Source organism: Strongylocentrotus purpuratus, unplaced genomic scaffold, assembly GCF_000002235.5.
Source record: "Strongylocentrotus purpuratus isolate Spur 01 unplaced genomic scaffold, Spur_5.0 spur5_scaffold_11, whole genome shotgun sequence".
In the NCBI taxonomy this organism is placed as follows: domain Eukaryota; kingdom Metazoa; phylum Echinodermata; class Echinoidea; order Camarodonta; family Strongylocentrotidae; genus Strongylocentrotus; species Strongylocentrotus purpuratus.
In genome coordinates, this window is record NW_022145596.1 from 18,054,644 (window position 1) to 18,066,525 (window position 11,882).

General features: G+C 36.4%; 1 protein-coding gene across 1 annotated transcript; it reads right to left on the reverse strand.

Moving 5' to 3' along the window:
• Nucleotides 1-4,389: 4,389 nt before the first annotated feature.
• Nucleotides 4,390-8,696, reverse strand: LOC115922384. Its single transcript, XM_030981331.1, has 4 exons — nt 8,281-8,696; nt 7,287-7,544; nt 6,185-6,316; nt 4,390-4,675 (listed from the first exon to the last, which is right to left on the reverse strand). The coding sequence occupies exons 1-4, from the start codon at nt 8,330-8,332 to the stop codon at nt 4,395-4,397; spliced, it is 723 nt and encodes a 240-aa protein (XP_030837191.1). The 5' UTR covers nt 8,333-8,696; the 3' UTR covers nt 4,390-4,394.
• Nucleotides 8,697-11,882: the final 3,186 nt, after the last annotated feature.

Here is an 11,882-nt window from a genome sequence, read left to right on the forward strand (position 1 = left end):
TTCCACAGGCCCTGACATGTAAGCCTCTAAATAAGCATATTTCTTGCTTGACTTAAATTTTGGAATTTGTCATTTTCCAACAAACGCATACGAAAGTATGATTTACTAAAATGTGAGGTCATTTCACAACATTTGTAAATCACTGAAATCGAATTAGAAATAAACCACGGTTTTGCCCCCCCCCCCCCATCAGTACCACAGTGGTGTCCAGTGGCGTATCTGGCGCTTGGTCTCGTTTTTTTTATTTGGGGGGGGGGCGAGAGGGGCGCAAAAGCATCTTTTTCCACTTTTTTTCTTTCCCTTTCTCTCCTCTTTTCTTTTCTCCCCTCTTTCCCTTTCCCTCCCTTCCTTCTCTCTCTTTTAAGTTTGCTGGGGGAGGCACGGGCCTTCCCCCCGATCCACACGTTGTTGGCTGGATTAATTGCAACTGATCTCTCCTTAATGTCACCCGTTTCTTTTCTTCTTCCTCTTTTTTGTTCCATTTTTAGCTCTCTTTTTCCCCGTTCCCTTCATTCTCTCTTCATTTTTGGCGGGGGTGGGGGAGGGGTGGCAAGAGCCTTTTACCCCCTATCAGCGAATTGTTGACGGGAAAATCGCAATTGATATCCCCCTTCTTTACTTTTCGTCTTCCTTTTTTTCTTCTTCCCTTTATCTCCTCTTTTCCCTTTTTATTTCCCTTTCCTTCCTTCTCTCTTTTTGGAGAGGGGAGGCAAGGCCTTTTCGTCCCCGATCTCTTTCATCTCCCCCTTTCTCTTCTTCTTCCTATTCTTTCTTTCCTTTCTCTCCTCTTTCCCTTTACCTGTTTTCCTTCTCTTTCTCTCTCTCTCTCTCTTGTTTTTTTTGGTGGGGGGGGGGGGGGGCAAGACCCCCTCCCTATCTAAATGTAAGTCCTCTACTAGCCCCCTCCCCCCACTCAGTGTTATTAAGGGTACGCGTATGCATGTTCCCTCCTTTTGAAAACACCTCCTAAGCCCGGTGTGTAAAGACAATACGGGGAGATGTTTCATAAAGTTGTTCGTAAAGTTACGCATGACTTTACGAACGACTTGTATAATGAAGTGCCAGATAGGATGCCCAAAGTTTTTTCTGATATTTCATATAACCTCAATTAAATTATGGCAAAAAATATACTTTGTATTAAAAATGTTTGTTAAGATAAGAATGTTAATCTACATCTGCACAGTTAAACTTTAATTGATTCAGTAAATAATGATTGAGCATCCCATTTGGCTTTTTACAAGTCGTTCGTAAAGTCATGCGTAACTTTACGAACAGCTTTATGAAACACCCCCCCCCCCCCGGGCCGGATTTTTGTGTACTACGAGCCGGACTTTGGTGCGTGAAAAGTACCCCTTTACCGGATATTTTGGGAACACGCATGCGGTCCCTCCGACCCCGGAGTGGGGGGGGGGGCGGGCTTCTAGCTTTTTGGGGTATCTTTGGGGTTCTATATGTTAATTATGAGAGAAGGGCAAGATTTCTGCTGCCAGGCTTATAACACACGCACGTCCTTGTGAAAACACCACTTCGGTACTTAGCAAATAACTTAACTTATAAATGTATTTATGAATGGGCACCAATTTATCTGCAAGAACTAATTGCACTTTTTCAGTTTTCATTTACATTTTATGCATAGTTGATTTAATCAATTTGATCGCTTTCTATGTTTGCCTGAACAATGGACATGTCGTTATAACATATTTAGGACAGGGTTCTAACTTATAAATGTATTTACGAATTGGCACCAATTTATCTGCAAGAACTATTTGCACTTTTTTCAGGTTTCATTTTCATTTACGCATAATTGATTTAATCAATTTGATCGCTCACTATATGTGCCTGAACAATGGACAAGTCGTACTAACCTATTTAGGACAGAGTTCTACATTTTTTTATGATTTTGCTTATTATGATTTTTTTAATTTCCAGGCACACAACAATATATTCCAGATACAGGATGTTAGTATTGCGGCGGGGATTCGAATCCCGTACCTTGTGGTTCATGGTCCTGAGACTTACCCGCTAACCAGCTAACCTCTTTTCCTATTTTCTTTCCCTTTCCTTCCTTCTCTCTTATTTTTTTTTATGAGGGGGAGGCAAGGCCCTTTCGGCCCCAACCTCCTTTCCCCTTTTTTTCTTCTTCCGCTTCTTTCTTTCCCCTTTTCTTCCTTCTCTCTCTCTCTCTCTCTCTCTCTCTCTCGCCTGGATCCGCGCCTGGCCTGACAGGACGTTAGTGTTGCGGCATGGATTCGAATCCCGAACCATGGGGTTCAGAGTCCTGAAACTTACTGTTAAAGGTAATAACACAATCGAAATGACAAATCGTGTCTGTGCAACTGACATATAAACATTGTGATTCATTTTGACATTAAGATATTGTGACGTGTCTTCATCCTCTTAATAACAAAGAGACACCTATTTTCCTCCAATTAAAGTCCACGCAAATTATTTTGACGATAGTATATGCATTGGTTTATTAAGCATCATTATGCAAACAAACAAACAAACATCGTAAAATCAGGATAACGGTGAGTTGGTAGCTATAAAGATCTGGGAGCTCATAAACCTTTATGCCTGATGAAAATACATATTGTACCTCGTCAGGGATTCGAACCCTGTACCTTGTGGCTCACCATCCACTTAACCACATGCAGGTAATAATACAATCCAAACGAACGTATATAAACATTGTGATCCCTTTTGAAATTTAGATATTGTCACGTGTCTTCATCTCCTCAATAACAAAGCGACATTTATTTTCCTCACATATATATAGCCCCACTGCATTACTTATAACTACTTGCGCCCTCTTTACAGCCAACAATGCCTCGTGATGCCCTTTTTCTTATGTTAATTGGGAGCTGATTTGATGATTTAACCACCTGCCAGTGACCTTGCAGGGGGTCTAATCCCTCCATGCCAAACTAGTGCAGAGGGGCTTTAAGTCCGCATAAATAATATAGCCTAAATTGGTTTATCAAGCCTTGCCAATGATGCAAACAAGTACGTTATTAACAAAAACGCACACAAATAGATAAACAAACACAACATAACCAGAATAACGGTGAGTTGGTAGCTACAAAGGCCTACCAACTCATAGACCATCATGACTGATACAAATACCTTATGTACTGCGTTTGGGATTCGAACCCCGTACCTTGTGGCTAACAGTCCACTTAACCACATGCAGGTAATAATGAAATCGAAATGACATCTCGTGTTCAACGTGCGTATATAATATAAGCATTGTGATCCCTTTTGACATATAGATATTGTCACGTGTCTTCATCTTCTCAATAACAAAGCGACATTTAGTTTCCTCCAATTAATGTCCGCATAGTTTTCTTATATACAGACTAAATTGGGGTATTAAGCTTTGCAAATGATGCAAACAAGTATTTAAACAAATACCACACACAAATTATGGGTAAACAAACACGGTATAACCAGGAAAGTTGAATTGGTAGCTAAAAAGGTCTGGGAACTCATAAACCATTACGATTGATGAAAAGCCCTATCAAAATTATTGATGATTTAGTCCAAGGATATTTTCAAACACTCTCACAGCACTCTTAGTATATATTACGGAACATTGATTACAATTTGACTAGTACAACAACATTAACAAATCCAGAGCAATATCAATATCAGACCATAAAAATTATAATGAATTGTATATCACACACAAAATTGTTAAAGAAGAGTTTTACTTAATAGGTCACATGAATTCGTATGATTATAAAGTTCACCTCTTGATTTTTTAGAACTGACTCTATAAATTTTGTATACGGAATTATTGTCTGATTAATTATTCTGTCTCTTGCATCAATTCGTTGAATTAAAATGATTTAAACATATCAAGACCAACCAACACACTTTAGATAAGAGAAGAAAGACATTTATAATTTATTTATAATGATTTCATTTGTAATGATTTCATTTTGATGTTTTTATCTTTTGCCTTATAAATGTGAATTTGAATTTGAATTTGACATTAACAAATTACAAAAGTCAATTTGAAAATATTATCAAATCAAGACGAGAAAAATTATTGTTCAACGTTTTCTATAAAGTACCATGGGCTCATTAAAACGCGAATATAAAAGAGGATACACAAAGTTTATAATTTAATGTCGATCACGTGACATTTTAAGAATAACTATTAACCGAAACGGGTAAATTATTACGCAGTGCTATTAGTATAAGTATACATTACATTTTCATGTTTTAAATACACCTTTAAAAAAAAATAATCAAGAAATGAAAGTAGGCCTAAATTTCTGTAGTATAAGCGTTTTTATTCTTAAAATAGTCTCATAAAAGCAAAACAAAACATCAAACGAAAGAGATTAGAACTCCGGCTTTTCTCACACAGTGCTTTATATATGCTTTTTTTAGATAAGCTCATAGTAACTGCATCCATCATATTGGGAGAAGTAGCTAGAAAGAACGCTCGCTCTTGTTTCTTCATTCAGCTCGCATACTCCGTCTTTGTAATTGATGGACTTGCAACCAGCTTCGTGGATGCATTCTGCGGCGCAACGCAGCTTGGTTTTGGCTGGCACTGTCTTTATCACGTGATCAGTTAGACAGTGGCCAATCAGAGGGCGTCCGTCGTTGTCCTTAGCAATGGAGAAGAAGCCGGCAGACTTGTTGGGGGTCGTCTTCGGTTTAGCTAGATTGTGAAGTGAAGATAGAGAAAAAATAACAGATATGAATACATATCTAAATTTAAATTTGATGTTTAAAAATATGTTTTTCATAACTGAAGAATGGAAGAATTGAAATAATTTTAGATGAAACCTTTGATATAAAAATAAAGATAAATCAGAACAAATACATTTTCACATACTTAAAAAATTAAAAAACTTGGTAAGGGTATTAATAATTTAGTTGTTATATATATATATATATATATATATATATATACGTATATATATATATGTACATACAGTGATTGTCTAGGGGTAATGTCCTTATTATGGAGTATTTATATATGTATAAATATGTATATGTACATACATTTATATGTATATAATGGATTTTTTTTTGGGGGGGGGATTTTTTATAAAGACAATGTCATATCAATCTTAAGGATAGGCATGGACAAAATAAAAAGAAATAAACAATAAACAAAATAAATAATGAAGGAAAATCGCAAATTTTCTTATTTATCCTACATTAATTTGTTGGGAGGTGGGAGGGGTGGTGGTGAAGTGTCGGTTATCTTGATTGGTCTCAAATCCAACCCATTCATGACTGTCCCTGGACAAATCTAAGCAATAATGGAAACCCGTCTTAGAATCTGGGGAATGGGGGATATAATACCCCACAAATATGTATACATCTCCACTTCCCTACAAAAGGTATTCCAACTACTTACCAAATTATTTCACCTTTACCATTGTCATTGTTCTTATCATTATTTTTTACTACAATTATTATTATATTCATTTTTCCTTTACTCTTACTCTTACTCTCAATTTTACTTTTATTCTAATTCTTATTCTTATTCTTATTCGATTCTTGTACTTATTCCTATTCCTATTCCTATTCTTAATCTTATTCTTATTCTTGTTCTAATTCTAATTCTAATTCTTCTTCTTCTTCTTCTTCTTCTTCTTCTTCTTCTTCTTCTTCTTCTTCTTCTTCTTCTTCTTTTTCTTCTTTTTATTCTTATTCTTATTCTTATTATTATTTTCAATCTTATTCTTATCCTTATTCTTACTCTTATTCTTATTCTTATTCTTCTTCTTCTTCTTCTTCTTCTTCTTCTTCTTCTTCTTCTTCTTCTTCTTATTCTTATTCTAATTCTTATTCTAATTCGAATTCTTATTCTTATTCTTATTCTTATTCTTATTCTTATTCTTCTTCTTCTTCTTCTTCTTCTTCTTCTTCTTCTTCTTCTTCTTCTTCTTATTCTTATTCTTATTCTTATTCTTATTCTTATTCTTATTCTAATTCTAATTCTCATTCGTATTCTTGTAAAGCGCTTAGAGACGACACACCGTATCACGCTCTAATACATCCCAATTATTGATTATTATTCTTATTCTTGTACTTATTCTTATACTTATTGTAATTCTCAATGTCTTATTCTCATTCTTATTCTTTTTATTTAATCCAAACAAAATCTATTAATTGAAAAATAAAGAGAAAAATACTGGATGAAACATGCCATTACCTTCACAAAGTGTTTCCCCAGTTAAATGACAATGAACTTTAACCAAGCCAGAGTAGTTGTAGGAATAGAAGAGGCAGCTATTAGTGGTATTGGGGGGACGGGTGATGGGTGCCCACGAGGTTGCCCACCAAGCTGTAAGGAAAGTGAGACATCAAACAAAATACGAGGGAGAAGTGAACATTTTCAGGTTTCCGGGGCTTGCACCGACATTATGTTTGCACGGAACTGACCTTAACCCACTCCAAAAAGTAATAGCCATGCATACCCCCAGTTGATTAAAAGATGCTTAAATAAAGCCCCGGCATATCACCTGAAGAGCTCTCCAAACGCCGCTGAGATGTGTGACATCACAGGTTGGGCATGATTTGCACGAGCAGACGACATCCCGTAAAGGATGAACATGATTGCAATGTTATTATTTCTTTAATTACAATGAGTTTAGTGTATATCGATGTGATGGCATTTAACACCATTCAAAAGTGGTTTGTAAATACACAGGGTAGAAGTGAATGAACAATCAAAGAAACCACACTTTCAAATTGAAAATCTCCGGAATGATAGCATGGACGGCATTTGTTCACTCTTGAAACGCCGAACATACCGCGGTGTATGCAGCTGAAAATACAATGGCGTCTTATTTTGTTTACAAGCGATAGATTCCTTTATTTTTTCATCGCTGCATTTTTCATCAAAATAATACCATCCGTGGGATTTAATGTGAGGCAGTAGATTTAACATTTAGCTGTCGGTAGTAAAGTAAGATAATTGACTGAAGAAAAGATGAAACAACTGGCACTAAAAATGTGTGAGATTATACGGGAGATCGTCTGCTTGTGCAAATCAAGCCCAACCTGTGATGTCACACATCTCAGCAGTGTTTGGCGAGCTCTTCAGGTGCTATGCCGGGGCTGTATTTAAGCGTTTTGTAATAATATTGATAATAATCATTACTTGGTATATCTCCAAGCATTGAATTTTGATAAAATTGTCCAATCAAAGTTTCACCTTTGCAATAATGAAAATAAAGTTAGTTTTTTATATCTTCGCCGCACAGCTACTTTAGTCTTCAAGAGAACGTAACCAGCTGGCATTATATACTTACTACTATTAACATCTAACTGTGTGCCGTCTTCACATGGGAAGGTACCCTCCATAGCTTCATACGTACATCCAACCCAGTAAGGGTATGGGTTCCTAGCCCTGGTGACAGCATGAAGCTCATCGTTACTATTGGGAACGAAGAGTGTCCCACCAATCGAGCTACATCGTGAAACCGCTTCGGAATATGTGAACTTTGCATCCCCCAAGTACTTGTAGCACCCGTGACCAATGCTCTCCCATCCACTGGGACATAATGCATCTTTAGGAAGAAAATTAAAGAATTGTTTAATAACTATTATTAATAAACAACATCAATAACAACACCAACAGCAACAAAAACAATAATAATATTAATGATGATAATGATGACGACGATGATGATAATGATGATGATATTGATACTACTACTACTACTACTACTACTACTACTTCTTCTACTACTACTACTACTACTACTACTACTACTACTACTACTACTACTACTACTACTATTACTACTACTACTACTACTACTACTACTAATAATAATAATAGTTTTAAGAAGATTAAACATGTAAAATGTGGTTGTCGGCAGCAAGATCATACGGATGGTAACAATCTCGTTAAATTCGTTATCTCTATGATTGATAGCATGGGTGTCGATCCTTACGTAATACCTATTCATCAGGGGGGATGAATGAATAGATCATCCCCCCTGATGAATAGGTATCAGTTACGGATCGACACCCATGATTGATAGGCCTATATTTAACGATTTTAGAGTAATTCTGATCGAAAATAAGAATGATTAAAATCATCACATTTACCAATTGAATCCCCATTGAATGCCCCCATTGAATCCCAATTCAATACCAATTGGCAAAATTTACCCTACGATACATTCTAATTTACTTCTGATTTCTTTTTATTACTTTTAGGGAGGTATATTCCTACACCCTAAGACAACCATGTCAAAACGATAAATAGTGCATTTATTGTGTTGGAATTGCAATTACCTGTGCGTTGAATGGTTGAAGAACCAAGCAGAATAATTAGAAAGACCAGCATTCTTGGATCACACGACGTCACGCTTATCAAAATAACACCCTAATCAGAGGAACAAAATTTGTCGAAAAGCCTTCGATCCCAGATGATACAAGATCTGATCAGATACTCTCGATATGTGTCAGATATACATCTGAATTCAAACGTCAAATATGTACTGATCATGTGATTATTCGACGTTTGACAAATATGAAAAACATCATTAAAAATGCATCCGTGTCATGCCTGGGTACGGAGAAAAACACTTTTTCCATTTCAGGGCAGTTAAAGAAGAAGTCGCGTTTTGGATAAAGAGAGGTTTAGCATTCTCTTTGTTCACTGCTTCAGAGCCGCTAGGTTGTGGAACAGTCTACCTCAGTACATTCATCCTTTGTTGACTGCTATCCACTTTCAAGGCCCAGCTAAAGACATACCTATTCCAAATTGCTTACAATTAGCCACTTTTCCAGTCTTTCCTAGATGAATCATGAAAGACATTTTGAGTCATTTGATTAGGCAACTATATATTGTCGCTCTAGTAAAGTCACATAATAGGACTACAATTTACTTTAGTAATGCCCTCATGAACTTTGCGACAATTATAATGCCACATGAATGTGTATAGTCCCATAGTACTCACGAGCAGTGAGTTTCCATTGCTTTCATTGTGTTCGTGAATGACAGGAAGGTTGTTGAGTAAATCTGTCACCGTCTTGACGATTCTACAACCTCACAATACACAATATTTTTAATTCTCTTCGTAATCATTCCCTCAAAGCTTCTTTTTCTCCACGATAAACTTTTATGCCCAGAACTCAACTTTACCTTAAAAGGGTATACGATTGAGGTCATTAGACCATGGACCTATGATTAAACCGAGCGGTTCGTATACGCGTAGGATACGGGAGTTCGATGACTTCGATGTGTTACGGCCTCATTTTTGTGTCGTGTTTCCATATTAATTTTCACCAAAATTAATGAGTTGTGTGAAGCTGCATATTTTATGGCTCTAGAACCACATTGCTATTTTTGAATTGGAAATGAAATCCTGAACATGTCATTTTATGTTTTCAAGTCGGGTTTTACATCACGTATTCATAAAGATCATACATAACAATATTTAATAATTATATTTTATCGATTTATTTCTTATATATATACTTCATGTAAATGTTACATTTTAATCATTTAGGTTCAATTTTGTAATGATCAATAATAATTTTTCTCTTAAAACATTATCAAGATGTCCTGCACCGACTCTCAAACTGTATATCTGATCTTATACTCTTTGATTTTCTATTATTTCATATCCAAGTATGCAAACCAAACTCAATATTATTCTTGTTTTCATTGTTTATGATTTATGTACTATGTATTGTTTAAATCTTATATAATGATATTTACATGTCTATGTAATTATTTTTACCCTGTAAATTCACTTGCATCAGCTTCCAGCTGCATTGTTGAATATTCGAATATCACCTTATTAAATAAAATCAAACATTGTGTTGATTCAATTAAAAAAGGTCTGATCGTGGAACAAAGTTACAAAATAGAACAACTTTATATCAAACAGATGAACACTAGCGCATTTCAAGGGGCAATAGGGGAATTGCCCTCGCCCCAAAAGGTTCTCAACCATTACAAAAAAGCTCACATTTCAATCGCTATGAAGAAAAAAAAAATCAAATTATATAATTATATTGCTCTTGAAACCTCATAAACTTAGGGCCATGGAGGTTATTTTGAGACTGTGGATCACCATTGGGTAGGATGTGTTGCACCCCCACCACCCCCACGAGTCAGTATCTATGAAATGTGATATCAATAGATTGAAATAATTGTAGTCGTGTTGATCAGGATGTTTATTTGTTCATATATATATATATATATATAGAGTGAGTCAGAAAAAATGTCCCATGTTTTAAAAGTTGTATTGTTTGCATTATGAATGTTTAATCATGGGTTTCATGATATTGCTTGATAGAGTTATCCTCCAATTACATTAATTTAGGTACCATTTTCATTTGAATCTCTGCATGCATGACTGAACATCAGACAATCTTTACAAGACTGCCAGATCTCACTTGCGCCAAGTTACTGGGTGAGGAATAAAAGTGCATTGAACAGAGACAGTCAGACAGACAGACACACACGCAGACACACACACACACACACACACACACACACACACACACACACGCACACACCCACACACACACACACACACACACACACACACACACGGTAACAATTGTTTCATAATTTCCCCTTTTCTGATTAAGCATTGATTTTTATCAAGATCGCGGAATGTTTAAGTGGCATTTCCCTGACAATCTTTCCATTTGGTACACATTCATTACCACCATCATATCATCATCATAATTGTCATCATTTTAATCTTCATCATCATCATTATCATCATCATCATCAGGGAAATGCCACATTCGGCTGCCAGGCTTGTAACACGCGCACCTTCGCTCCAGTACTCCGGACATTGCATTGGTTGCCAGTGATGTACTGCATTATGTACCAGGGGCGGCGATCCCGGGAGGGCGGGGGACACCCCCCTCCTCAATTTTTTTACTGACCAGAGACATACTTTAAGGCTCTAGAGGGCCCGAGAGTGCAGTGTTTAGACAAATAAAAGTGCAAAAATCTTCTCAAGTCCTCTAGGCACTCATCTGATCGTAATTTAATGCCTACAGTTTTAGGGGCTACGACCCCTTTACCCCACTCCAATTAGTGATCTGCATGCCAGTGTCACAAATAAGTGTTCAAAATTCAAAATGTGCTCATCTGATCGTTATCAAATAACAATCCCTGAGCTACATGGGTCCTAGCCCCTTGACCCCTGCCTGGGCTTTTCCCCTGGACCCCACGCCAATGTACGGTCCACTTGCCTTGCTTGCTTTGCTCTTCCTGATCGTAAATATTTTAGTCTCCCCACCCCCACTTTGAACATCTTTCCGCGGGGCCTGCATGTAACATGTAAGAGTGGGAGTGATGCGGATTTTTTTTTTCTGACTGCCCCAGACTTTTAGCTCATTACGCCACTGCTCCCTCTTCCCGCGTATTTCGCCCCCCCCCCCGGTCATGAAAAGAAATCGCCGCCCCTGTTATGTACAAACTCTTGGTTTTAAGTTATAAATGTACTCATAAATTGGCACCAATTTATCTGCAAGAACTAATTGCACTTTTCACAGTTTTCATTTTTATTTATACATAATTGATTTAATCAATTTGATCGCTTTCTATATTTGCCTGAACAATGGACATGTCGTTATAACATATTTACGACAGGGTTCTAACTTATAAATGTATTTATAAATTGGCACCAATTTATCTGCAAGAACTAATTGCACTTTTCACAGTTTTCATTTTTATTTATGCATAATTGATTTAATCAATTTGATCGCTTTCTATATTTGCCTGAACAATGGACATGTCGTTATAACATATTTACGACAGGGTTCTAACTTATAAATGTATTTATAAATTGGCACCAATTTATCTGCAAGAACTAATTGCACTTTTCACAGTTTTCATTTTCATTGATGCATAATTGATTTAA

What these genes read in the sequence shown, in the direction of transcription:
- LOC115922384 (XM_030981331.1), bottom strand. Translation starts at nt 8,332, where the DNA reads ATGCTGGTCTTTCTAATTATTCTGCTTGGTTCTTCAACCATTCAACGC. An exon ending in TTCAACCATTCAACGCACAG is followed by an intron (nt 7,545 to 8,280) that starts GTAATTGCAATT and finishes TTCTTCCTAAAG; the next exon opens with ATGCATTATGTCCCAGTGGA. An exon ending in TGGGGAAACACTTTGTGAAG is followed by an intron (nt 4,676 to 6,184) that starts GTAATGGCATGT and finishes TTCACAATCTAG; the next exon opens with CTAAACCGAAGACGACCCCC.